This window comes from Protomyctophum parallelum (genome assembly GCF_964188405.1).
Source record: "Protomyctophum parallelum genome assembly, chromosome: 15".
NCBI lineage: Eukaryota > Metazoa > Chordata > Actinopteri > Myctophiformes > Myctophidae > Protomyctophum > Protomyctophum parallelum.
The window spans coordinates 11,547,585-11,574,655 of NC_139710.1; the positions used below are offsets into that span (position 1 = coordinate 11,547,585).

General features: G+C 38.7%; 4 protein-coding genes across 8 annotated transcripts in view; 2 read left to right on the plus strand and 2 right to left on the minus strand.

Annotated features, from left to right (window-relative positions):
- Positions 1–762: 762 nt before the first annotated feature.
- On the plus strand, positions 763–3,310 carry psmd9 (proteasome 26S subunit, non-ATPase 9). The gene is made up of 6 exons (XM_083783255.1): positions 763–908; positions 1,076–1,175; positions 1,612–1,805; positions 2,790–2,891; positions 2,986–3,074; positions 3,162–3,310. Exons 1-6 carry the CDS (start codon positions 783–785, stop codon positions 3,187–3,189), a joined length of 639 nt encoding a protein of 212 aa, XP_083639381.1. The 5' UTR covers positions 763–782; the 3' UTR covers positions 3,190–3,310.
- Positions 3,311–3,861: 551 nt separating this feature from the next.
- gtf2h3 (general transcription factor IIH, polypeptide 3) lies at positions 3,862–7,451 on the minus strand. 2 transcript variants are annotated; one of them, XM_083784077.1, is made up of 14 exons: positions 7,432–7,448; positions 7,205–7,293; positions 6,957–7,036; positions 6,759–6,865; positions 6,516–6,655; positions 6,110–6,172; positions 5,981–6,010; positions 5,784–5,812; positions 5,628–5,702; positions 5,492–5,545; positions 5,215–5,283; positions 4,975–5,110; positions 4,806–4,842; positions 3,862–4,380 (listed from the first exon to the last, which is right to left on the minus strand). In XM_083784077.1, exons 2-14 carry the CDS (start codon positions 7,212–7,214, stop codon positions 4,311–4,313), a joined length of 900 nt encoding a protein of 299 aa, XP_083640203.1. In that variant the 5' UTR covers positions 7,215–7,293; positions 7,432–7,448; the 3' UTR covers positions 3,862–4,310. The 2 variants fall into 2 exon arrangements, with proteins under 2 accessions (XP_083640203.1, XP_083640202.1); XM_083784076.1 differs by having other exon boundaries at positions 7,205–7,451.
- Positions 7,452–8,781: 1,330 nt separating this feature from the next.
- On the plus strand, positions 8,782–17,554 carry LOC310871680 (leucine-rich repeat-containing protein 43-like; the record flags this gene model as incomplete). Its single annotated transcript, XM_083783320.1, has 11 exons — positions 8,782–8,868; positions 9,000–9,254; positions 9,890–10,000; positions 10,231–10,370; positions 12,275–12,513; positions 12,959–13,167; positions 14,301–14,466; positions 14,993–15,132; positions 16,284–16,478; positions 16,637–16,733; positions 17,403–17,554. The coding sequence occupies 11 exons, from the start codon at positions 8,782–8,784 to the stop codon at positions 17,552–17,554; spliced, it is 1,791 nt and encodes a 596-aa protein (XP_083639446.1).
- An 803-nt stretch (positions 17,555–18,357) lies between these two features.
- clip1a (CAP-GLY domain containing linker protein 1a) overlaps positions 18,358–27,071 on the minus strand; it is a 32,982-nt gene continuing 24,268 nt past the window's right edge. For all 4 annotated transcript variants that reach the window (XM_083783274.1, XM_083783275.1, XM_083783272.1 and 1 more), the window contains 9 exons: positions 26,111–26,248; positions 25,837–25,943; positions 25,608–25,707; positions 25,437–25,489; positions 24,348–24,453; positions 24,152–24,206; positions 23,945–23,997; positions 20,853–20,977; positions 18,358–19,064 (listed from right to left, as the gene is read on the minus strand). In XM_083783274.1, the coding sequence (XP_083639400.1) occupies positions 18,836–19,064; positions 20,853–20,977; positions 23,945–23,997; positions 24,152–24,206; positions 24,348–24,453; positions 25,437–25,489; positions 25,608–25,707; positions 25,837–25,943; positions 26,111–26,248 (966 nt within the window). In that variant the 3' untranslated portion in view covers positions 18,358–18,835. The remainder of the gene's footprint in view (positions 19,065–20,852; positions 20,978–23,944; positions 23,998–24,151; positions 24,207–24,347; positions 24,454–25,436; positions 25,490–25,607; positions 25,708–25,836; positions 25,944–26,110; positions 26,249–27,071) is intronic.

The window sequence follows — 27,071 nt, forward strand, 5'->3', positions numbered from 1 at the left end:
TATGGTTTTACATATAGCCTACCGTGTGTGTGTGTGTGTGTGTGTGTGACAAGCTATTTAAATGCAATGTCGAAGAAACCTTGTAGGAGAGCTCCTGTCTTCAAGGTGTTTTTGTTGACCAGTGAGGAGATCCTGTAAAATAATCTTGTTCTTTCGTTGACTATTTTGATTACGTTGGTGGCCATTTTATCACTGGAAAGATTAGCCTCCAGAGTCCAGGATGGAACCCTAGGTAGGTCATTTCATCTTTTTGCTATGCAAGCTATTTAAATGCTAAATTTTCCTGTTCTGTTCTTTAACTACATAGAAGTGTCTATTTGTATGTCTCTACATTTTTTGATGAATTGAACAATGTGGACCCTGTTGTAAACAAGTGTAATACTTAATTGGGTCGTCCACTCACAGTTAACAGTCTTTGTATTGAGTTTGTGCTTAAAATGTACTGTAATTCTACAAACTGTTAATAAATATTTCAATCAATCAATCAATCAATGCTAGAAGGGTATAGCTAAGGTGGGCAGGCACAATAAGCCAAGGCTTCACCTTTTTGGTCAATGTCTATTTTCATTTTTTTAAAGATAACAAATGCAGGCATCTGTTTTAACTATTTTAATTACCAAAATAAATAAACAACTACTACTACTAAGATATAACCCTAAAGGCCCTTATAAATATTAGGCGTCGGCTGTACTAAACTAGATAGGTCGTGACTCGGATGGTATTTTGAGCCTTTGCGACACTCGTAGTTGTAGTTCACTGGGAATTCGTACATTGGAGCTGCGATGAAGATGACAGAGGAAAACAATGATCGAAGATCTGAAATGACAATGGATGACGTTAAAAATCTTGTTAAAAAGAAGGACCAAATTGAAGAGCAAATAAAAGCTTATTATGACGTCTTGGAAGATGTAAGAATCCATCTCATCAGCTTTCTGTTAGAGCGATAACGCTAGTCAGTAATGTTGTCTATGCTAGCAGGCTAACGAATGTTAGCTTTGATGTTGGCATTAATAAACCCTTTAAAAACGTGTTTATGAAACTGCTTACCACCCTACTGCCCCCCTTTTGTTTGCAGCAAGGTGTTGGAGTTGCAGGTCCCCTGGTTGACGTAGAAGGCTTCCCACGAGCAGATGTTAACTTGTACCAGATCACAACAGCAAGACACAACATTTCGTGCAAGTGTTTAAATGATAAAATTAAAGTTTTAAAGAGTCAACTTTTTGGTGGGAATTTCCCTCGTGATTGCTTTATTTTCTTAGCAAGCTTAATTCAGTACTATAATTGCCTTTTAAAATGTGAGACCTATAGTGTATAAATCACAGTACTGTTCACTTAATTTTTTTATTTTTGGTAAAAACCACTGGAAAGGGCCTGTGGCGCCCAGGCACCTTGAACTGGTCCCGATCCCGACGACCTTTACTCTGTCTTCCCCTGGCCCATCTCTCTACCCCTTTCCTGTCTCCTATATTAATAAAGGCAAAAATATATATACCTATATATCTTAAAACCACTGGAAGTAGCAGGCTAGTCTTACTACCCCCCCCCCCCCCCCACACACACACACACTATAGTATCATACTGAACTTGAGTGTATGTCTTCTACTTTACCAGGCATGCAGAATGATCACAAGGCCATCATGCTGGAGATTGAAGATGCATTGCACAGGCTGCATGCAAGAGAAAAAGCCAAGCGTGGCAACGATGAGACCGAAGAACAGGCTGAATCTATGGACCATGAAGTTACTCTACCTTCTCCCTTTGCAAGAGTGGATGCTGTAACACAAGCTTCTCCTGCCTGTCAAGCTGTGAGTGATGTTTTTAATACCATAACATCACATTCAGTTACCCTGCTGCTCATCTTTGAGCACAGAATACAAAACTCTGATGCTGGCATTCAAAGCAACCAAAGGTATGGCTCCCCCATATCTTACAAGTATGATTGAACCCTACAAACCCTCCCGCGCACTCAGATCAGCCAACGCAGGGAAGCTGGAAGTACCCTCACTAAAAACGCCGGGACAACGCTCCACACGTCCCAAACTCTTCTCCCTTCTGGCTCCAAAACTGTGGAATGCACTTCCCATTGCAGTCAGAACTGCAGCATCACTCCCAATCTTCCGCCGTAGCCTGAAAACCCACCTTTTCAGACTCCATCATGGCCCATAGCACTTACCCTACCCCCTTAGATAGCATTTATGTTGCCTTAGATAGCATTTGATACAGACTTATAGCATGTTATGTAGACAGCACTATAATTGTATTGTATTTAGTCATAGCACGCCATAGTACATATGTATAGCATAGTAGTAAATATGTATAGTTTATATGTATATATAGTATTATATGTATAGTGTATGTATAGTTTCATTATATGTATGTATAGTTTCATTATATAGATATTCCACTGTTACTTTCTTAGCTTACGCATGTTTCATGATAAATGCTTTTATGTGATGTATTCCCATGCTTTTGTTCTTGCTTAAATGTAAGTCGCTCTGGATTAAGAGCGTCTGCTAAATGCCTAAATTGTAAATTGTAAATTGTAGTAGTCCACCTCAAAAATCACATATTTTCTATCGGTTACATACCCCATGAATTAAATTAGTTTATTTTTTTTACTTTTTGCATTCCTAAGACAATAATTTGATGACTGGCAGAGTATCCATACTGAGCATTGGTTAAGGAATGAGCTGATCTAATGAGCTGAGCTAAAAAAACAATCTCCTTTTATGGGGTGTGTAATTGATGGAAAATAAGTTGTTTTAATGTGATTTTCTTTTCTACCACAGGGTCTTCAAGTTGGTGATGAAATCATAGAATTTGGTTCTGTGAACACAGGAAACTTTCAGAACCTCCAGAATATTGCTTCTGTTGTCCAACACAGTGAAGGGGTATGTTACTGACTCAAACAACAACTAACTTACATTTTGTATTTCATTTATAATCATTAACAATTCTAATCAGCCCATTTGTTTTACTCTACAGAAAACATTACGTGTCATAGTGATTAGAAGTGGGCAACGAGCTCAGATGTCCTTGACTCCACAGCGATGGTCAGGGAGAGGTCTATTGGGGTGAGTGCTGTTGATAGATATTCTTAATGTTTTACCAGTGGACAATTTCAATTCATAATTTCATACATATTCTCCCATCTCTTTCAGGTGCAATATTGTTCCCATCCACAGATGATCGTGAGACTTTGTAGGATTAAGTATTATTTTTCATGTGCTATTCAGAAAGCACCATTTGCATTTTTTGCTGCATAAATGGAGTTTTCTGTGGAATGTGAAAATAAAGTATCAAATTGCTACCATGTTGGTTAGAATTCTCTACTTTTACAGGATGCTTGCTAATAATATAAAAACATTTGTCATTTTGTCCAACAAATTGACAAATGTGTCCTGCGTTTAATCAGGGACTGCAAATAGGTCACACTGAACTGTTTTGTGGTTTAGACTACAATTTCTTTTGAATACAATCATTTAAAGTAGTTATCTCCTTTCACTTAATCACTTCCCCATATTTCTTCTAGCTTTATGATTAAAGCAGCACTATGTAACTTTCCTCTTCTACCCCGGATTTGAACCCGGTTTCCTATACAAGTACTGACTTTGATTTGTATTACCATTTACCTAATAGAGCCTGCTTGCTCAGGGGATATCAGGTCCTCTGTATAGGTGAGAAATTACCTTTGACACTATCTAAATGTCTCAATAGAAAATCAGCAAGACAAAATACAACCACCCCAATGGTATAAGTTATATTGTATTAATATACTCAGTCTACCATACAGATTGGACTAAAGTTAGTTACAGGCTGCTATTAATATACTCAGTCTACCATACAGATTGGACAAAAGTTAGTTACATAGTGCTGCTCTAATATGAATGCTAAAGAAAACACACCAGTGTTGAGGTGCTGCTGACCACAGCTATGTGGACCCAAAACTGAAGGAAAAATAAAATACTCACAGGTTCAAGATATTTATTGCTAGTGCTTTGACTTAAGTAAAAGATTTTGCCAGATAATGCCATATTAATCTTTGTGTGTATATTGTATGTGTGTATGTGTACACAATATAATTACTTTGAAACATACCACATTTATGCACAAATGTTTTGCCAATATACAGTAATATAAAAAGTTGAATACAAAAATACTAGATGTAAGCATATTATCTAACAAAACAAAGTTGAGTTGGATGTATGTCAGTCAACATTTTCATTTAGCCCCCCCACTGCCCTAAAAGCATATGTAGGACATTACAAACAAAATGAAATAAGAAACGGCATTATTAAAATGCAAAGTATTCAGTTGGGTGGCTTGATTTTCTTTTTCTTTGACTTCACTATTGGAGGCAATTGAATTTTAAAGGCAGTCCTGGGGGGAAAGAAATGCAAAGAACATTCAAGCAGTTTCTTTTACCAACCTATCTTCATATAATAGGTCCTCACTAATAATCATGATAAAACGACACAATTTTTTTCCTACTCAGTCTGTGTCTCAGGAGGGCTGTGGGCAGTTCAGAAACCCGTCCACCAGTGACATCATCGTTAGGCAGTTTTTCTTACACTTTTATTATCGTGAGAACGATGGCTAGCATTTTCACATTGCAACTTTTCAGGACTAGAAAGCCTGCAGTCTTATAGTTAATAAGTCTATTAGCTTGGATTCCTTGTCGATGATGTCATTGGTGGACGGGTTTCTGAACTGCCCAAACCCCTTCTATGAGACACAGACCGAGTAGAAAAAAACTGCCATTTTATCATGACATGATGCTGAACGAATAAATAAAAACTACTCACTCGCAAGTTGTGCAGATGGGACTGAAGCTGCAGAATACTTTAGATGAGAGAGGATTATTTATGTTACTTCACAATCACCATATACTGTACACGTATTGATACTGTACATGAGCTACATTCTTTATTTTAAAAAAAGTATATAAAAAAAATATATACATATAACACTCACTTGATAAACACACTGAACATACGTAACCAATTTCGATGAGGTTACGATGGCAAAAGCATGCAGCTCTGTAGTCCACATGTACAGGTGGTGGCAGCACCAGCTGTGAGCGTTGGTCGCCATCAGGCAGAAATACCCACTATAAAAACAGTAATTTAATTCATAAATAACCAACGTTTGTTTTTTTCTGTATAGAAATAAGTTAAACATTCTCATAACCATAACATTGGGGTAGAATCTCACCAAGAGGTATTGCGCTAGGGCAATCTTCTGTGGTACTTTTAGGTATAAGCCCCCAGTGATGTCACAAGCCTAGTGAGAGAAAATAAATGGTGGAAGACATGACTGCAGTCTTCATAAGAAACCATGGATGTGAAACCATACAACCAAGTGCATCAGTTGCAGTTACAATTAACTAAATGCCCATAACACCTTGTAGGTGTTACAGGCATTTACATATAGATGATGATCTTGTAGGTATTAGATCAGTTCTTAGATCTGAATTTAGAATAGAACATACCTGCTGGAGAAGACCTGAGTCTGAGTCTAGCACACAGGCATCTATCAAGATATTCTAAAACAAAATAGAAAAGAAAAAATTGTAACTGAATGTAAGTGCAAAGCTGTATAACAGAAGATAAGTTTTAATATGTTACCTGCTTTTGAGCAGCAAAAATCACATTCATGAAGTTCATGTACTGGAGAGCACAGTCCTCTGCTGCCTTTACCACCTATCAAGCAAAGAATACTGAGCCTGTGTTCAAAGTTATATGAATGTAATAATAGCAATCATGATGCTATTTAGGGCTTACCAAGATTCTTGACTTCATTTCTTGTCCAGCTAAAGAAAATAATATATATATTTGAAAAACTGAGTGTTATAGTGAAAAGAAACAATGCACTTTGTGTCACAATTAACTGGTGTAATTTATGTTGTATAAAACATGAAATACTCTTAGGCGTATGTTAACCACAGGCACAGACCTTCAGTATTGGAGAGCATAATTACCTTCCAGTTCCTTTGTGACTCTGTGAATATCTGAATGTTTAAGTTAAAAGAAAAGAAAAAGGCCAGTTGATGTGGCTATTGTAATACATCAACCTAACAGAATACGTAAATCTGCAGGGAAAAGGATACAGCATAGCGCTTTGGCAAGGGATCCAGCCAATAAAGTATCAGTTGAATGTCCCTTTACTTCAGCTGTAAAGACAAAATCGGTATAATGAAAAAAGGTGGTGTTGACAAATGTTAAGTGCCTGAGGCTGAGCTAGTTTATACAAATTAATTGAACTTACCATGCCTTCTATCTTAAATCTAATTAGGAAACTCATAAAATCCCATATTTATCCATTAGAAATTCATTTGAAATGGGTAATTTAGAATGTATATCTAAATCCAATCTTTTGTACAGCTGGTTGTTTTGAAGCTGTTCTTGCCAATTAACAATGGTGAATCAATATGAACAAACTGCTGTGAACTGTGCTACTTCAAATTGAAGTCCAATTTATAAAGAAAAAATGGCAAATGACAGACTGGCACTCACTTGACATGACAATCCTTATCTCTTCAGCAATAAGGTTATTGGCAACTGATAGCAGTTCATACTTCCCGTCCCCACTTGAGGCTAGAACATCTCCATCTCCACCACCTGCCTTCCAGTTCTTACTGGGATATAGAAAGTAACTGGGACATAAGAGAAGTAGATGGGAGAGATATGCATAAAAATGAATAAACCATCAACATACATTCCGTATTTATTATTTTAAAATAAGTGTGCTGAAGTCACCTGTCTTGACAGTGGCTGGCAATAATAGCCAATTTGTTTGTCCTGGACATGACCATGTGTGAGTTACCAACTACCATGACAGCATCCAAACACTTGGACAGGGTGAACTAGAAGGAAATGGAATCGAATGTACAGGTTTTACTCAACGTTTAGAAACCTTGGTGTTTAGAAGATGTTCTTGACAGCATGTGTTATTACCTCGGGATCTCGTTGAGCTTGTTGACCCCACCATATGGGATTTACATCCACAACAATGACTAGTAGATTGAACTCATCCTCTGCATGTTAATCACATAGGACATGAGTTAATCCATATTGAAATGAATGCAATCACTTGTGTCAAGCATGTACTAGTAATCTGAATTTCACGAATCAGCACAGAGAGCATGGGCATCTGCAACAGAATACAATATACGCACACATCATCAATACTTAACATAACATACCCGAAGCCATATCGAGAGGACAAACTTGGAAGGAGTCGAGTGATGCTGGTTAGTTTCTTGATGCTTTGATAGTTTTCATGAGATAAAAGCTTAGAGAGCCAGAAATACAAAGCTTAATTTATATTTCATGGTAGATGGTACTTATGTTAAAATATCAGTAAATGAAATGTGAAAACACCATACATTTGAAAATCAAAACACGCCAAAATACCATGCAAAATACTAACAAAACACAAAACCCGGCACGTCTGAGTACGTCACCACTTGCGACTTGATGACGTCAGTCGGACCGGTCGTGAGTGAACCCGTCTAGTGCCTGACTGTATTTTGTTTGATAATTATGACAGATTTTTGTTAAATGTGAATAAGTTGTAGATACTGACGTGGTTGAAAACCATAGTCGAAAACACGCATCCATGGAGGACCCAATTATGTAAATTTTATTTTTGGTTTTCAACCCTGTTCCCAATTGAGATATACATTATACAGTATATTATGAACAGGGCGCTATTACTTTGAAAAGTTTGAATACTAGTGTGCTCGTATATTATTATCTCGTTCTTTGTATCCTAAATAATGATTTAGCTTTTATTTGAGTTTATCATTTTAAATCTTTCGTTCCTTTGTATTGCCTATACAGAAAACATAAGAAATAATAATAAAACTGGAAAAAGGTCTCCACCAGGTCAGGCCTAACCTCGCCTCATCAGGCTTTTCCACCAGGTCAGGCCCCTATGGTCAGGCCATGTTGTGGCCTCCAGGCGGCGCTATAGGCCAACGAAAAGGGTGCCATTTCTTCTTATGCCTTCCAAAAATGTGTTTAGCAAAAATCTACCTGTTGGTGGCGCTATAACAGGTCAATGTGAAAAGGGTGGGATATATTCCGACCTAGTAGGAATGTGCGTGAAAGATGTTAGCCAATGTTAGCCAATTAGGATGGAATATGAAATATTGGACAGATCTGTCAGTATCAGTATTTATTTAGTTTTTTTCTTTTTTAAAGTATTTGCAGTAGCATGATAATACAAGTCTGTAAATTCACATTGAACCTCATGGACAAGAATTCAGCTGTTACATTTTAAAATGTTCACTTTGACATTAATAAATATTAAATAAGTTTCAGAAAGCCACTCCAAGATAAACTGCTTTCAGTTGCAACTAGAAAAGGGTGCTCCTGATTCATTGTGGAAAGGTAGGCTATTATGTAAATGTTTCTTTCACATCAGATTTTTTTTTCCAGGACTTCTTTGTTATTTGTTATAATTGATTGCCCATGTCTAGAATGATGCTCAGTTGATATGATTTTGGTTAGTTAAAGTTGTCTGTTTTCCAAAGACTGATCTCAAAGAAGGGGGCAAATGGTGTAATGTTCCTGGTGTTTGTTTTCTCTAAAGTTGCCAGGCAACCTATAGCCAATAATGTAAACAGCCAACGAGGCCCTTTTGACTGAACAACTCTGTAGAGACTTTCTAAATTAAATAGATATAGACGTTACGTATACTGTGTTTCTGGCTGCATTTGTGCGATAAGGGGACAAGTCGGAATAACCGATCTGTCTCCAACTCGGAAGCATGCAAATGGATTCTCATTTGCTTTCTTCTGTGTTGGAAAAGCTGATTCACAGCCTCTGCCTGAAGGACTTTCCTTGTGGACATGGCAGTTGGGTGAGTCAATTACATTTTGTGACATTTTCCACATTAGAACTAATAAAAGACTCTGTGTAAAATGTGTATCCATTGGATCAGAATGAAATTCAATTTAGTGATAGTAAACATTTTTGTGGCTTTGTTCACAGAAGGCCAACAGTAGCTTATTTGAAGAACAGAGCTGGGGCTACACAGAGCAAGATGAGAGCCGGGAGGGAGCAGATAAAGAGGGCCAAGAGGCCCTCATTGATTTACTGACCTGCCCCCACTCCCCATGGCAACTTAAAGGATCATGGAGCCCTCAAGTTCCCGGCTTGAGACAGCTGTCTGTACAAAGATGTGAATGTCTTCATGACAACTTCATTTACAACTATTTTCGTACCCTACGCATTGTAGACAAGGGTGTGAGTATACCAAAAACCCAACGAAACAAGCAAAGAAACATTGTAACTGCCATGACCAAATCTGCAAAAAGAAACTTAATTAATGATAAAGCAGAGGAAAACAAAAACAATCCTTGGGAGCTCTGGAATTAAGCTACTCAACAACCAACTAGGCTGCACCGCTGCGGTCAGAAAAAAACAGATTTACAAACATCAAATCGAACGACACTCTCATCACTGACAAGCTTGATGTGACCAACTACTTAAACAAATATAGCAACAACGCTGGTTAACAAAATGCCCTCCCACTCTGCCCTGCAACCCAACAAGGCCACTGGCCATGACAATATTCTCTACAAATGTCTCAGAGACTCAGCCATATAGCTCATGCCATGTTCCTCAAACAGGCATGTCCCTCAAGATTTCAAACTTGCCCCCTTCCCCCCCCCTTTATTGTATATGTTACTGATGTGGTCTTATTTAATTACATAAAATCATGCACATCCCGAGAAATGTATATGTCAGGTTCTGGGCAGAAGCGAACACCAGTGACAGAATAGAGTCCACACATTGGGAATACTGTATGCTCATATATCACTGAAACTCACTTAATATTTCCCACCTTTGTATTTAACCATTGTTGTTTCTTGTAACAGGTATTCATCATTGATGATGGCCTGTTAAAGTTCTCTAACCTAGAGGAATTGGTGCTAAGTGCCAACAAAATCTCAGAACTCCAAGCTGAGCATCTCCCCTGCTCTTTGAGAGTGAGTACAGTTCAACATGTTTACTAGAATGAGGTGGGTGAAATGGAGAAAAAATGATGGAAAGTGGACATCAAGTTCCATGTTTGGGTGGATGGTGTGTGTTTGCATGTATTTTATTTAAAGTAACAAATTAAGTCCTTATTGTTTTTGTTAGCTTTTAGTACCTCAATTCCACTTGATCTCATTCACCTGCAATCCTATTCTTTATTGTTGTTGTTTTTCCTTCAAAGGTTTTGGAGCTTCATGCCAACCAGTTGTCGAGTCTTAAAGGTCTATCTCACTACCAATGTCCTGAATTGCAACATCTGGGGCTGGGTTCAAACAGACTGGGTTCCCAGGAAGATATCCGCTACCTTACAGGAGCATTCTGGTTAGTCGTCACAGACAAAGACATGAAGGCAAATTCAACAGTGCATTACACTGTGCATTTCATTCACACACATTCACTCCCCAACGGTGGAGGAAACCATGCAAGTCACCTGCTCATCAGGAGTAGTTCTCGCTCAACGACACTTTCATGCAGCCAGGAGGTGACGAACTAGGTGACGAACGAGGATCCTTCTGATTCCAAACAGCCACTCACTCAACCTCCTGAGCCACTGGTGTGTACAGGCCGGCAATCCAAGCTCTATATGGCACAAGCTCTATGGTTGCTATCACACACACACTATCACACACACACACACACACACACACGCACGTCGCATGCACGCATTTAAATTGTATATTCATTTGAATACTCATGCCACTGTTGCCACATATGAAGTGTGTTCCCGGTAACTGAAATAAGAGGGGGTGCAGCGAACACTGGATGATGCAATACAATAATGTCCACTAGCACTAGCTGACACCAACTCCTGAATTGCTGCCCTCCACTCCCTTCAATCCAGCATCAGGGTTGACAGCTCTGCAGTGTTGATACAGTATAGCTCTGCTGTCATGCCGCATGTGACGTCGCAGTATATCTATGTTGGTGGTGCGCCTCTTTCTGCTCAGAGCTGTGCCTTATGTTGACTCCGCAAGGCAAATGGCTTCTTGGTTAGAGTGGGTGACAATGTTATCACACGTAAAGATGAAATTACCTACCTAGGTTCCATCCTGGAGGCTAATCTTTCCGGTGATAAAATGGCCACCAACGTAATAAAAAAAAATCAACCAAAGAACAAGATTCCTTTACAGGATCTCCTCACTGGTCAACAAAAACACCTTGAAGACCTTAACAGGAGCCCTCGTACAAGGTTTATTTGACTATGCATGCACCTCCTGGTACCACAGCACCTCAAAGGCCCTTAAAACTAGGCTCCAGACTTCCCAAAACAAACTGGTCAGGCTACTACTTGGACTCACCCCCCGAACCCACCTCACCCCTGCCCACTTTGACAGGCTGGAATGGCTTAGGGTCAACGACAGAGTACAGCATCTTGCAATGGGTCTCGTCCACAAGATTCGATACACCACCAAGATACCCATGTACCTCTCTAGATACTTCCTTAATATTAACGAAGTTGGCCCAGGCCGTAGCGTAACGGTCTGGGCACCGGACTGGTGATCCAGTCGCGGTGTGCCGCGGGTTCGACTCCCGGACCCGACACGGCCTTTACCGCATGTCATCCCCCCATCTCTCTCCCGTTTCCTGTCAGCCTACTTTCTATCCCTTAAAAAAATCAATAAAGGCGTAAGCCGCAAAAAAAAAAAAAAAAAATATATATATATATATATTAACGAAGTCCACACCCACAACACCAGAGGGAGTGCAACGAACCATGTACAACCCAGATTCGGTACAAACAAGGGACAAAATTCTCGCCAACACACGCCAATTGTGTTAAGACTGAGGTTAGGGTTAGCAAACTAATTGGCCAATTGAGACTGAGGTTAGGGTTAGCGACCTATGTGACCTATGTTGGTCGTACTAAGGGGAGGTCGGAAAAATGACATGTTACCGGTCTCGGAGACCAGGGCAATGTAATCTGCATAGTCAAGGTTGGTGATCGGGATGGAATGTGCTTGCTTCTGTCTCTGGACCAGCGTGAACCCCTGTGTCTCCTCCCTGCCACTGATTGTGCGTGAAGAAAGGAACTACTGCACGACAGTAGAGAAATTTTAAATTGTTATAAATCCTGTGGAACTGTTTAAAACATTTAACCCATACTCAGATGTTTACAGAACTGATGCTTGTAAGACACAGTTGTACGTGGTTGTACATGCACTCTCAAAACATGCTTATTTTACCTCTTATCAACAAATTGAAATAATTTTCCATATTAATTTCAGGCCAAAGCTAGTATCACTGGACTTAAGTTGGTGCGAGTTTCAGCTACAGCAAGCCCTGGTGGATGCCTTAACTACAATACCTTGCCTCAGAACACTGGTGCTTGAAGGGAACCCCCTTACCCTGACACCTTCCTACCCAGGATTCATCATAGACAGTCTCTCATCACTTTTCTACCTTGATGCTTCATTGATCACCCCAGAAGACCGGCATAATTTCAAAGGACTTGCCAAAATGAGAAGTAAGACAAATCTGCATTGCATGTTTCTTACATTTCCAAGTATAAAATAATAGTAGCAAATAGATTAAACTTAATAGAACTATTCAGAGATATTCCCATAATCTCCCTCTCTCAATTAGAATAGAGATTATTATTATTATTATTATTCGTAATTTATTTTGATTTAAAACAGTATATTGTTTTGGTATGCGACAAGAAGAACATGAGGATGATTTGAACCCATTAGATCATGATTTGGTCTATGCATTCACTAACTGGTTTTCCTTATTTAGCAATAGCTATTTTCATATCCTCATCATAGCTTTGTCACAGCATCCATACAATGATACAACCACAAAGAAAGAAAGAAAGAAAATTCAAATTTTCAACTTTAAGACCAGACTTTCTTGTCACTCCTCTTTGATTGATCGATCTATACTGTACATCAATTCATTTATAAATTCAGTTAACACTAAGGTGGAGCAGGATTTGACCTTTGACCTGTCAACAGAGTTGATTGTGGACCAGGCTGTAGCGACAGTAAGAGTGGGTAGGATCAGAGGAATCCCAGACCCCCATTTATCTGTGGATGAGAACACCCCAGAATACCCTGTCATCTCTTACAGCTATTGTGTTACATACGAGTTCCTGAGTAACCAACCATTTGCTGACACGGTAACCCTTCTCACATTTGCCTTGTACTATTTAAGTGCTTTTGTATTATAGATAGATAGAATACTTTATTGGCAGTTTAAGAAAATTACAGAAATTGACATCATTTTTCTAAAACGCCAAATGGACGTAGACACAAAAAAGCCTATGCTTGTTTCCGTTGTGGTCCACTTTGAAACATGAAACTATACCCATACATACTGTACAGACAAAAACAACCATGGAACATATAATAAATAATCCTTATATATAAGGCTGGGAGCTATATACATAGGACAAGAGGTACCCTGAGAGAATAGTCCTGAGCATGGTAGATGGGCTATCCAGGGTCGGAAGCTAACTATGACCAGTGAGTGTGTAGATGGAGCCATGATTTCAGGTCTTTCCTAAATATTGCAATAGAATTTAGGGATTTCAGGGCTGGAGGGAGTGCATTCCACAGAGTAGTGGCTGCGTAGAAAAAAGCATTTTTTCCCATGAGTGTCCTGAAACTGGGGGGAACTAGATCATAAGGACTTCCTCTGGTTGAGTACCTGTGAGCATCCCTCACTCTGGGCAGGTAGCCCAGCAGGTACTCTGGAACAGAGGCACCTAGGATCTTGAAGACCAGACACAATGAGAGCTGAGATACTCTCTCCTCCACCCTTAGCCATCCCAGGCTACTAAAGTGGGCAGAGGAAAGATGAGACCTGGGGTTCAATTTTAGCAGTAACCTCACAAGCTTGTTTTGGGAGGTCTGCAGCCTTGTTTTCAAAAGCTTGGAGATACCTCTGTACCATGAAGTACACGCATAGTCAAAGTGGCACTGGATGAGGGCACCGGCCAAGGTCCTCATAGCACTGCTGTTGACATAAGGTGATATCCTGCCCACGAAACGAGTTCTCTGGTTGACCTTTGAGATCACTATTGTATTTCTGTGATGACAGGGGTTCCTTTGTATTGATAGTTAAAACATTGCGGGACAATGTTCAACTTGATTTTGTTGATGTGGAAAGTCAAAGCCTATAGCGGAAAGTGAGGAGAAATGTCCTGAGTCACATCAAATATTAACGATTAGATGGAAATTTAAATGTTATTTGAATGAGTTATCCTAACCTTTGCTATATTGTTTTCTTATGATCATCTTTTTCTCATAGCCAGGCAAATGTGACTCTGAAGCAGATAAGGTTGCAACGTTGCATACAAAGGAAGATGATGTCACTGATATTTACCAAAAATCAAGCAGGAATTATGAACAAATATCAAAGACTGACAATCCAGCGTTGATTATGGAATCTAGAGGAATTACCCATGTGCCACCTGGTAATTACTTATTTTTTATTTATGCTGCACTCTTCAGAGGCCATCTAATTTCTCTGCTTTTAATTTTTTATTGTGTTAATGTCAGTTAATAATAATAAGCTTATAGACAGGGATGCAGAGAGATGGGCAAGTGACACCCAATATTAGCTGCTTTTCAATTAGTAATAGCATGCTAAAAGAGAACAGAAATTAGTCGTATTTTGAAATATTTTTGTATCGTTATTACTTGCATTGAGATTCAATGTGAGTTTTCTATAGTTATAGACTGCATGTTCTGTACACTTATGGCCAGACAGTAGTAGACTGACCATCATGACAGTAGTAGACTGACCATCATGTACACTTATGTCCAGACAGTAGTAGACTGACCATCATGCAGCATCGTAGCCTAATCTGCTCTAATTTGGTTAGAGCAGATTAAGCTACAATGTTGCATAACATCCATGTATTCTTTTTTGGTTGTGTGTACTTATTTGTTTACATTTTGTATTTACTCAATGGCATCCTCTGGTTCTATTTCATATAGTGTTGAGACATAGCACATCAAAGCTTACGTGGACAGAGGGCATGGACTTCCTCCATGCACGTTCTTTCGTTGCGAGTGATCTTGGTTCCTTGAAGAGATTCCTAAACGAAGGGATTTGGCTCAGGATAGAGGAGGAAAAGGTACAGCATAATATTAGATTTGAGCTGTGATAACATTTATAGGGCATGGTGTACATATTGATTGAAACCTTTATTTATTCTCGAAAAAGCATTGAGGTTCACCCTCATTTGCAGTGCTGCCAAGATCACACATCACACAAAATCAAAAATGAAGACATAAGATATAAAACATAAAAACAAATCTACAAGTAAGGCATAAAGCATTGAAATAAAGCATAAATTAAAAATTACACATTGAAGTAGGGAGATATAACAGTAGGTTATTAAATATGCTATATAAAAATGTATATACTGTATATATTTATATAGTTATAGTACATAGTAAATGTATATACTGTATGTTATATACATATATAATATATACTGTTATATGATTATGTTCATCTTTCACATTGTAGGTCTTTTCTTGGCCTGCAGAAGTCCCATTGACCAAACCCACCCAAAGCCAGAAAGACAAGAAAGCAACAAAAGGGAAAGAAGTGAGGTTATTATACTATTATATCTTCCTTGGAAGGGAGGGGGGATTAAATATGAATTCATTAAATAAATAATGAGAAATAGATCAGAGGTTTACATTCTGAATATAGCAGCAGGTAGCAACAGTTTGGGTGGCAGGTTACAAGTAGAGGCTGACCAGTGAACTGACTGGTCTGTTGTCACTGGCAAGATGTGGGCTAGCTGACTAGATGCAACAAGGCCGGTATTACATTGATAGGGGCATCAATACAGCTACAGGTGTTTGACCCTAAAAAGAACACTGGGCACAAGAATTGGGCACAAGACACCTGAAATGGGGTGCTTTTCATAGTAATCGTGCAAAGCATATGAATGTTGTTTTCTGGATAGCAAATGTCAGTGTTAACTCGTAGCGAAATGTTCCCAAAGACTTGAGTGTCATTTGACCAAAGAACTGCACATGGAGATATGATGAGATGTGGTGGGGGCCCTGGGCAGTAGTGCGATATGGGTGGCTGTATGTGGGAGAAGGCCATCGAAGGAACTGGCAAAACGTTCCACAGTGGGGGTAGTGATATTGCCGTTCCGACCTTAGAGGATACGATGTTGGACAGTTTTTACTTTATTTGTCACATAGGCCTACATCTATCATGTTAGTGTGGAAATTATTTGATCAGATGATTGTGCCCTTGCAGGCTCCACTCAAAGCTAGCTCCAAAGACAGAAAGAAGAAGTGTGTAATTGACATGGTCCAGGACACGCCCATCAGAACAGTCATCAGGTCTGTCCATGTGCCTCTCCAGGACCTGGTCAAACAAAGTCATAAAGTTGACATTGTGGGTGTCCTGGTCACAGAGCCCAGCATGAGGGCTATGGAACCAGTGGAAAAGGTAGGTCATTTGTACACATTCTGTACATTTGGAGTACAATGCCAAAACATGTCACTTTGTCATTTTTAAATCATTACAATTATAAGGTCTAGATATAAAGCAAGTTAACAAACCCCAAAACAGACTTGGACAAGTTGATTTAAAAAATGTTATTTTAGGATTCAGCAAAGAGAATCAAAGATGACAAAAAAGACAAGAAATCCAAGTCAGGTAGAGACAGCACCGTTGGACAGAAGAATACAGCAGTTTCCAAAGGTGAGCATAAACCCAAGATCCTTTATGCATGCACTAAGTTCACACCATAACACATCTTCAAATTTGTAATCCATCACCATCTCATCAGTTTGGGACCTGTCATAATTTGTTTTTCTTTACTTTAAGTTAATCTTAGAGGAACAAAGACATCCTGTATGTCTAGTCAAAACAATCAAACTTGGAACTTTCTGGGATCACAGATAGCTTTTACACAGTGGTGAACCAAAGTACTCAACTCCAGTATTTGAGTCAAACTTGTCAAAGTATCTTTGGAGTAAGATACTTTGAGTAAGAGTAAGTTTTTGCATTGCTGTATTCAAAATGTTAAATGTCCCCCTAAAATATGAATATTTGTCTTTGAAATATAGTGGCGTGAAAGTCACAAGTATCCAAAAATCCAAATATTCAAGTTCAGATACTCAAATGCAGTATCATACTTTGTACTTTATTGTCCACCACTAACCAAGACTTTGTCTTGTCTGTTGACATAAAAGATCAGGGTATTCTATGGAAAAACACTCGGTTTTCAAAATACATTAGTTAGAATTTCAAACTTTGTTGTACAAAGAAATGGACAAATCCATAGTCCATATAACCTTTGATATTTTCTCATACAATGTTTGTCTCAGTTGAAACAACACAACCTCCTCCTCTCACTTTCCTGTATAGGTAAAGGCAAAGGACTAAAGGAAAGTGATGCTGATGTCCACATAGAGGACTCTGCTGCTCCCGTCCAACATGAAACATTAAGTGTGGAGTTCACAGTGCAGCTAGAGAAATGGCAGTCAGCATCTGGAGCCCATCAACTTTTGCCACAATAATGTGCTCTTTCAGTATTATTACTTAAAGCAGCACTATGTAACTTTCCTCTCCTACCCATCATTTTAACCTGGATGGCCCGGGGGATAAATTGAATCAGCTCAAAATTTGTGTCAGACCCCGTCTAAGTGAACAAAGTCACACACACAGCTTTTCAGCAAGTTTTTATATATACTCCCCATTGTGCAATGGGGAGTATAAATTAAGCATTACCCTGTCTCCTATACTGGAAGTAATGAGATACACAATAACTTGTTTGTACAGCACATTTTGTGCCCCGTCTCACCTTTTGTTACAAACCTGAGGCAGTTGCAGTGGTGGACAATATTCCAGCAAATACTCAAGTATTCAAAAGTTTGAATTCCATCAACATTTCACCCAAAATGAAAATAAAATGCTGGGAAAATGAATGAAAATAGCTGATCTACAAGCTCACAATGTGTGTTGTGTACAATATCTCCATTTGAAATGTAGCAGAGTGAAAGTCATGATTTCATTCATATTTTCATTTTGCGTTCAATTCCATGGCTGTCAGGTGGAAACCTTGTAGGTCCAAAACTAGGTCAGAAAATACTTTTCAGTATATGGGGAACAATAGATCCAATAAGTTATTTAGTAATACTTTATTGGTTAAAGATTTATAATTAAAAAAAAAAAACACTTTTTTCAAAATAGCTTCTCTTGTACGAAGTAGGCCATTCATTTACGACGTTTAAATATGGAGATACAAGGTTTCTGCACGACAGCAATGTTAGTAAAATGGTAATGTTAGCATTTGTGGAATATAAATACAAACATTATTGAATTGGTTGCGCAAACTGACACCTTTTTAATAATCACGTCATTTACAGTTTCAAATAAACACCTTTTGTGATATTACATTACATCTGTCACCCCTTGACATGTGCAAACCGTTAGGATACTTATAAGTTAACAGATGTGTGGGAGACCTTTCTTTACCTAAAGTATCTTCTCACCAACACTACTGAACATAGCAACAATTTCCCATGCCCCCCCCCCCCCCCCCCCCATAAAAACCAATGTCACCCATTTAATTACAATACATCTATATTTTAATTATCTGCACTATGTAAATTCTTGGGTACTGACTTCAAGGAGACAGTTCTCCCATAAGAGCGCTTAAGGGCTGGCTTCGACATTAAAGATGCTTGGCAAAAACAAGCACACAGACGCACACATTACCAACACGCCCATGGGCACTGCATATATTCCAATTAATGTGCAAATATCTTGATTGTGCCAAAAATGTTCCTGGGAAGGTTTCAGAAGGTCTGGTCGTCATTACAGGATTCGGTCCAGTGGCCAAAGGCCTCACAGATATCGCAGTATGGCCGTTCTTCACCTTTACTGCCATGGTACGCGGTATGTGGTGGAGAGTCTGGCATCTGCATCTGTGTGGGGCAGTCCTCGGTATCGTGGAGGTCAAAGCAGTCGCAGATGTCACAGAACAGTCTCGGTGGTGCTTTCTTCTTGACTGGCTCTTTGTTTGAACTGCAAATAGAAGTCGTTTATGTCAGCCGTTTTCAACCCGTTTCATATCAAGGTCCATTATTTATTCAGCATTTGACCCACGGACCACGTAGCACTTTACAATAATGACCCGTTATAAAGCATTTATAAACGTTTATAAGCAGTTTGTAGACTATTAACAAATCATTAACAACCTGTTTGTTGACATTCGTAATTGATTACTAAAACCGTTATAACTATGGTTACAAATCATTTATAAGGTATTAGTAAGTAGTAAACTATTCATTAATAAGCCATTTATATACATCTGTAAATGATTATTAAATAATTTGTAATGACCCCATTATAAAGCATTTATAAACGTTTATAAGCAGTTTGTAGACTATTAAAAAATCATTAACCTGTTTGTTTACATTTTGAAATTATTACTAAAACCTTTATAACAAATTTACAAATAATTTATAAGATATTAGTAAGTAGTAAAACTATTCATGAATAAGCCATGTATAATACATCTGTAAATGATTAAATAATTTGTAACTGATGTTATATAATATATACAAGCTATTTGTATATTTGGGAAATGTGTTTGTTCATGTTTAACATATACTTTGTAAAACATTCCTAAAATATCTATAAACCCTTAGTACATGTTATTAAGTGCCCTATAGTAAAGTGCCGACAGTTCATGATTTACAACTGTCTGTTAAAACACATTCTGTACGTAGGACGTCTGGAAATGTCATAAGGATCCCGAAATATTAGTACCATTGACGTGTGAGGACGTCCTAGCGACGTCCCAGCGACGCGGGGCGAGATAAGCATATTCAGAATCTTTCCTATTTTTTTTTTGCCTTTTCGCTTGCCGTATGCCAACGCTCAGTGCAACTATTAGCTTGTCATTGATTCCCATGTTAGCGCGGCGGAAAGAATGACTCGTATCTCCTAATCCAGGGCGCTCTCCGTGGTGATGAATGGATCGATATGCTGGCGCTTCATTTCTGCTCCTCATCCGTCTCTCCCGCAAAATATGAACGCTTTTTGAAAAAATATATTAAGATGATCGGGGATCTGAGGTCTCTTTGTAAAGTCAACTTTTTTAGGAAAGTGTTTCCGGTTCATGGCTTTCAAAGTAAAAGCGATCAGACAACTCTGGCACCCCGGAGCTTCTTTTTTGATGCAGTTCCTGTACTAAATGTGTTGTGTTTGTTCATGTTTAACATATACTTTGTAAAACATTCCTAAAATATCTATATTTAAGCCAGTAATGCCGATGTTTAACACAATAATTACTCGAGAGGGTAAAATGAAACCAAATGGACCAGTTAAGTGCCCATTTGGTTTCATTTTACACTCATGAGTTAAAGATCTTTAAGTGTCGATTTGGTTACCAACTTTCCATAATTTAGCTGGGGACCAACTGGTTGAGAACCACTGTCAGTAAAACTACAAAGTGATGTAAATGCAGCATCAATGAAAATATTGCCATTTCATATAAATGTCTGATGGTTTAACCCATTCTGACCGGGCACCCATTTTGGTGTCGGCATCATGTTATGCTTTAGCTATTTAAAAATAGCAGATCTACAAGCTCATATCGCGCCACCGAGTGGCGCGATACGAGCTTGTAGGTCTGCTATTTTTGAAAAATCAAAGAGCGACTGACATTTCTAGAATCTGATCTCAGGTCAGAATGGGTTCATCAGACCAGTGTGTGTCCAGTGGAAACCTCGTATGAATCTGATCTCAGGTCAGAATGGGTTAAATGCGTCTGCCAATTCATTATTAGCTGTAGCACTGTAGGCTCACCCATAGTTATCCAGCTCGTTGCCATTATTCCCGTTCAGAGCCGCTGCCGCCAATGTCTCTAGCTTGCCCTTGAGTTCCTCATTCTTCCGCTGTAGGTCAACGATGACTGTATTCAAGAAAGCAATCTGCAAATGACAAAAAAACTAAAAGTTCTTAAGTAATTTTGACTAATTACCCATTAGATAATGAAAACTATCACTTAAGTTTTTTCTTAATAGATTGAATAGATAGATCCGATGTCCAATGCATGTATGTAATCCCAGCTACCAGTAATTATTTTGGGCATAAATTGGAAGTTAACCTATCCCATTACAAGGACTACAGAAAACCACAACACTGCCTAGACGCCTTAAATAAAAACTAAACCCCTTAAGGTGTTTGCACACTCACACTGTACAATGTTGGTCATCTTATTTATTCATTACATGTCACAATGTCTGTGTTTGGCGAACACTGAACAAATTCTGCAGTGGTACCTGGGGTAGTGTTGGAAGCTACAGTAGGAAATCATGTTAGTGTCACTGTCATTACAGAGACATTTGTAACAACGCAACCAAGAACTGACAATGCTACCGTCCTTCAGAAAGAAAAAATCCAATGCGGCGATGTTATGTGCAATTTACAATTTAGGCATTTAAGCAGACACTCTTAATCCCGAGCGATTTACAGCAAGCAAGAACAAAACATGGTAATACATCAAATACATACAAATAGTTGAGCCTTTGCATACGCCTCTGTAAGGTCGTCGAGGCTAGGGCAAGTGCTACGGGTTAAGATGGAGTCTGAACAGGTGGAAGACTACGGCGGAAGATTTGGAGTCAGTCTGCTGTTCTGATTGCAATGAGAAGTGCATTCCATAGTTTTAGAGCCAGAAGGGAGAAGAGTTTGGGACGTGTGGAGCCGTTGTCCTAGCATTTTTGGTGAATGTACTTCCACCTTCCCTGAGTTGGCTGATCTGAGCTGGGCTTTTGTAGGGTCCGATCAGACTTGCAAGATATAAGGGAGCCATACCTTTGGTTGCTTTGAAGGCCAGCATCAGAGTTTTGTACTCTGTGCAGGCAGCGACTGAGAGCCAATGGAGGGAGCAGAGAGGGGGGGGGGGGGGGGGGTGGAGACGTGAGAACTTTTGGTTTAAGACCAAGGGAGCCAATGGAGGGAGCAGAGAAAGGGGGAGACGTGAGAATGTTTGGTTTAAGACCAAGGGAGCCAATGGAGGGAGCAGAGAAAGGGGGGAGTCGTGAGAATTTTTGGTTGAGGACCAAGCGAGCTGCAGCATTCTGGATAAATTGGAGAGGCTTAAGTGTGCATGCTGGTAGGCCAGTTTAAAGGAGAGTTGTGCGCCAGTGGCGCCAGGAGGCGGACGCATGTGTACTGGGAGATGTATTCGTTAGGTCATCATTAGCTGAGAATTGTAGTCGAGAAACTTTAGAGACGTGTTTTTGACACAATGTAGAAGTCTGAAACATAACTACGACGGCCAACATTATACAGTGTATGGTCCCTATAAGGCAAACCTATACATCACCACATGAGCTTTGTGTGTAATATTGTTCCCTGACAGATTAAGTGCCTCAACAATCTCATACATTTCTAAAGCTACATATTGTATGGCCGTCTGAGCCATTATGAGGATGGGACAATTTTGACTTCCAGTTCCGACACCCATGGTAGAGCCTGATTTGCCTTTGAAAGACAGCCAATGGTTTTAGCCACCAACATAGTGAATCTTACACATCATCTTCAGAATGTGAGAGTGCAAAACAAGAGCCACTGTGATATCAACAGACAGACAAACATGCACATGTGAAGCTGATGAAAAACAGTAACAAACCGCTGCCTGATGGTGGGATAAACATCAGAGACAGGGGAGGAGGAGGAGAAAAGGGGATTTAAGGATTAAAAAAAAGGAAAGGGAAAAGACAAAATTGAGATTTGAATTAGATGGTAGACAGCATAGCATGCCATCACTAACAGAAAATACTAACCAATTAACCAAAACAGAAGCTGGAGAAGTCAATGAAGAGCTTCAGCTAACCTATCATAATACTGTAGCACCTAATTTGACATGTCCAATAAATTATTCCTTAAAGAAAATGAAGGAAGCTGGTAATGTTGTGTAGGTAAACATTTCATCTTCTAATTATACCTTTTTTTTTGTCTTTTATATGAAGATCTACAGTGACTTCAAATGTAATTAAGACACTACATGGCAGACAACATCATAAGACATACAGTATGGTCCAATGCCACAATACTGATAAAAAGTGTTCATAAAAACTCTTTCCATACCGCTGCCCAAAACATGGATATTTTCGATGCTGTCGGAAGGAAACCACCCAACTCCAATTTCGATAATTCTTTGCATAAATCAATGCTATTGAACACACTTTATGTCTGTGTTGGTTGGTTAAAACAATATTGAACCAATGAAAAGTAGTAAAAAGTGCTTTGGGCAAAACCTCTTAACTCCATTGGAGCCTCAAACTGTCTGCTAAAAAATCCAACTCCATCACCTTTCCTCCTAACATGCAAGTAATTGACAATATATAAAGTAACTTTTTAGCAAAAGGCCGATGCACACCTCAGAAGGCTAGTGACAGGTGCGTAGGGCAATAAAGCATACTTAAAAAAGGTTATTTGAAAAACAAAGAAGGGTCCCGCACACTGTCAGAAACATGCCACAAATGTTGCTCTTTATTCAACGTTTTGGTCTATTCGACCTTCATCAGGACAGACAAAAGATTTTTCTTCTTTGTTTTAAAAAAAAATATATAAATATATAAAGTCACAAGACCAACTTTGATGAGGCATTATTGCTTTGTTTTCTAAATATAAAGTTTTGTTCATTTCCTGAAATAAATTATATATATATATATACACATACACTTTTCATTTTCTGGTTTCTTCCCGACAGCATAGATATATTAAGTGAGATTGATAAATGGTAAATCTTATGGGAAAAAGGTACAGGTTTTCACATGAAGATCTATATGAAAAATTGCCTTTATAAACTATATCATACACATTGGTCTGCACCTACATGTAGTACAGGATTATGATTTGGTCAATAGCCATCATTATGGAATGTATACCTGACTCTCTGCCGTCTCCTTGTCTTCCCTCAACTGGTCCAAGACTGCATCACCTGGAAGTATTGTCATTCAGTACATTTAAAGATTACCATGAACGCTCAAATAGCAAACTTGCTGTCTCAGTTATTCTTAGTTAAAATAATTTAATTGCAAAAGGTGCATTAAAACTATTTGAAATCTTTGTAGGCCTGAGTTAAACAGTGTTACCTGTGGCACACTGCAGTGTCTTAACTGTGGCACGGTCTTCACGCAACACAGACAGCTGTACATGAAGAAAAAGAAAGCAGGTCAATGGTGACAATTTATATTACAGTAGGTGTTATGCCTGCTGAAGGAGTGAATCTGAAACTTCGTAGGAATCAGTAGGCTAATAAAAGAGTGCCAGTGCATATCCTATTCTCACCTTATTTGTTAGAGTCTCCAACTCCTGGTTCTTCTCTGATATTAAGGCACTCTTTTTATGCGTAGACTGTTGCTCCTTGTCCAACTCCTTTTTCAAAGAGCTCTCTCTATTAAATGCAGAGCACATGAAAAATTAAGTTTACACTCATTTTCTTCGTCACTAATTGCTTTCATTATGGTGTTTTGGAAGCCATTGAAAGCTATCAAAAATACAAACGGCTTACATGTATTTTTGCTCATGAAGTGTGGTTCACTATACACCATGCCAACAATGTAACCATGTCAACACATCAGTATCATTGAAGATTTTAACATTTGTTTTATATGATTTGTGCCACTCATGTAATTATAATATTACTGTCATCAGTATGATGAGCTGTTTAAATTCACCGACTGTAACCTGTGTGTAATCGACAACACAGCTAGCATTTGTCAGAGCAGTTTTGAGCTTGGGGAAAAGGATGAAAATACCCCCTCCAACCGCTCATACATACATACATACATATACATCCATGGTGTATGCATGTTTCTTTACATTGAAGGTCAACACTTGCTGACATGGTATGGTGGGCGTTCAGGAAAATAAATTACACCAAAATAACTCAATTGATTTTATAGCATATAAGGAGTGTTGGAGTGAGAGGTCATCTCTATGAGTCAGAGCATTATAGGAATAATTACCTACTGTAAATGCTGAGACAAGCTAAGTGGTACACAATGGCTCCAACGAAATGTAGTAGTAATTGTAGAAAACCACCAAATTATCTTTTGATATAAGACCAATGATGTATTAACCTATGATATACATTATACAGTGATGCATTTCCTTTGTGACAATCATTATTGATTGTCACAAAGGGAATGCATCACTGTTATTATTAGGCTCTGCTTCCATTCATTACAATGATTATAACATGATGTAACATTAAAAGGCATGGGATACCTGAAGGCATTGTTTGGTAGGCTTTGAGGACAAAACACAACACGGTTAAACAAAAATAATTCGATTCTTTAAAGACACACCGTTTGAATGCATCTAGAATTTTAAAGTTACTGCCAAAACCAACACAATTACTACTTTTACATTTACCTTTGTTTCAGCACCTCAAACTCTTTTTTGAGTTTTGAACACTCAGCCTCCAGCTAGAAAAAACAAACGCATAGAAGTTATTTTGTTCACTCACTGTAAATTAAATTAATGTGAATAAGTACAATGCAAAATGTTCTATGATGTAGGAAGTCAGGTAGGAAAGCTATTAACCTTGCGGTTGCCATCATGCTCCAGAGTCAACCTGTTGTTCTCCACCTGCAGAGATTCCAGGGACTGGGACTTCATGGAACTTGATTCTTTAAGTGCCTCACTAAACACAACAAATACAAGTACAAGCTTGTTGCATATCTCAAGCAAACCCCCACAAATGAAACTCTACGCCATTTGAGATCTACTGCTTTCACTTTCAATCCAAACTAAAAACTAATGGTATACTCACATTTCTTGACACAGACTTGTGATCTTCTGACCTTCAGAGCCAAGCTGTTCCTTGGATACGTTGAGATGACGTTGGTACTTGGAATTCTGTTGCTTCAACATTTCCAGCTAAGACCGCCAAAATATAAACATATTTATTTTTAAAAAAATATTAAAATTAGCTAATGGGAGGGTGGGTGTGTACTTTGACAAAGTCCCCAACACTATGGGACATAGGCGCGGGAACCTCTAGTATTTCCAAATTTCGACAAGAGAAGAAGTGGTGCTACTCATACCTGAGTTTCCATTTCCTTCTTAGAACATTGGAGCTGCTCCACCAAAGCCTGAGCTTCAGTCTTCTCCTGCAGCAGACTCTCTTTCTGTTTTGTCAGTTGGTCAAGGGCCTCACCAGTCTTCCCAGAGACCTCGGCAACCTTGATAGTGAGGGAGAAAAAATGTTTATAAAAAAATAATACATTACCATCTGAATAGGGATGGGTTGCGGTCAACAGCTATTATACAATTATTACAAGATCTGTAAATATAACAAGTGATATAATTCCTGTTATCAACCAAATTAAAGTACATATTGTGCAGAATTAAATTGCATGCTTTGTGTGTTAGCTATCCCTATACATTGTGCCACTATAATAATTAGGATCTAAATATTGCAATAGATCATGCCAATCTATACTAAACAGATTTGTGCACAGTTCATGGCCCTTTCCAAAACCAGAGATAACCTGTATTTTACATGAAGCACTATGGAATTAACGGCCCAGATCTTAAAAGGACCATACTGCCATGCCATCAGTATGTCATTGTCTATTCACAGCTTTGGCCATTTCGAATCATATGGACCATGTTCTGTAATAGTTTTATTTTTAGATTTCACTCTTGTTGACATCTTGTCCACAGTCATTAAACATTACCAAGCATATTTGAATAATAATGTCAAAGTTAGTTACGTATTAGTCATGGACCTGATCGGACCTGATCTTCCACTCCCCATAAAGGCTAAACCCGTGAAGTGGCCTTTCATAACACTTAATCTACACTGCCAGCAATAGAAGCGAGCGAGCGAACAATGAATTCTCATTAGAATATATGTTTTTCATTGTGACTGTCCTGACGTAACGCAAGCGACAATGCGCCGTGCAGCGACGTCGTCCAAACCTCCTACTGTATATTCGCTATCAATTTGAGCGAGGTTTCGCCGCAAATTAAACAGACTATGGTATGCTTTGGAAAATGGCC

What these genes read in the sequence shown, in the direction of transcription:
- psmd9 (XM_083783255.1), top strand. Translation starts at nt 783, where the DNA reads ATGAAGATGACAGAGGAAAACAATGATCGAAGATCTGAAATGACAATG. An exon ending in AGCAAGACACAACATTTCGT is followed by an intron (nt 1,176 to 1,611) that starts GCAAGTGTTTAA and finishes CTACTTTACCAG; the next exon opens with GCATGCAGAATGATCACAAG. An exon ending in TTGTCCAACACAGTGAAGGG is followed by an intron (nt 2,892 to 2,985) that starts GTATGTTACTGA and finishes TTTACTCTACAG; the next exon opens with AAAACATTACGTGTCATAGT.
- gtf2h3 (XM_083784076.1), bottom strand. An exon ending in AAATGAAGTCAAGAATCTTG is followed by an intron (nt 5,703 to 5,783) that starts GTAAGCCCTAAA and finishes TTTGCTTGATAG; the next exon opens with GTGGTAAAGGCAGCAGAGGA. An exon ending in CCCATCTGCACAACTTGCGA is followed by an intron (nt 4,381 to 4,805) that starts GTGAGTAGTTTT and finishes CTTTCCCCCCAG; the next exon opens with GACTGCCTTTAAAATTCAAT.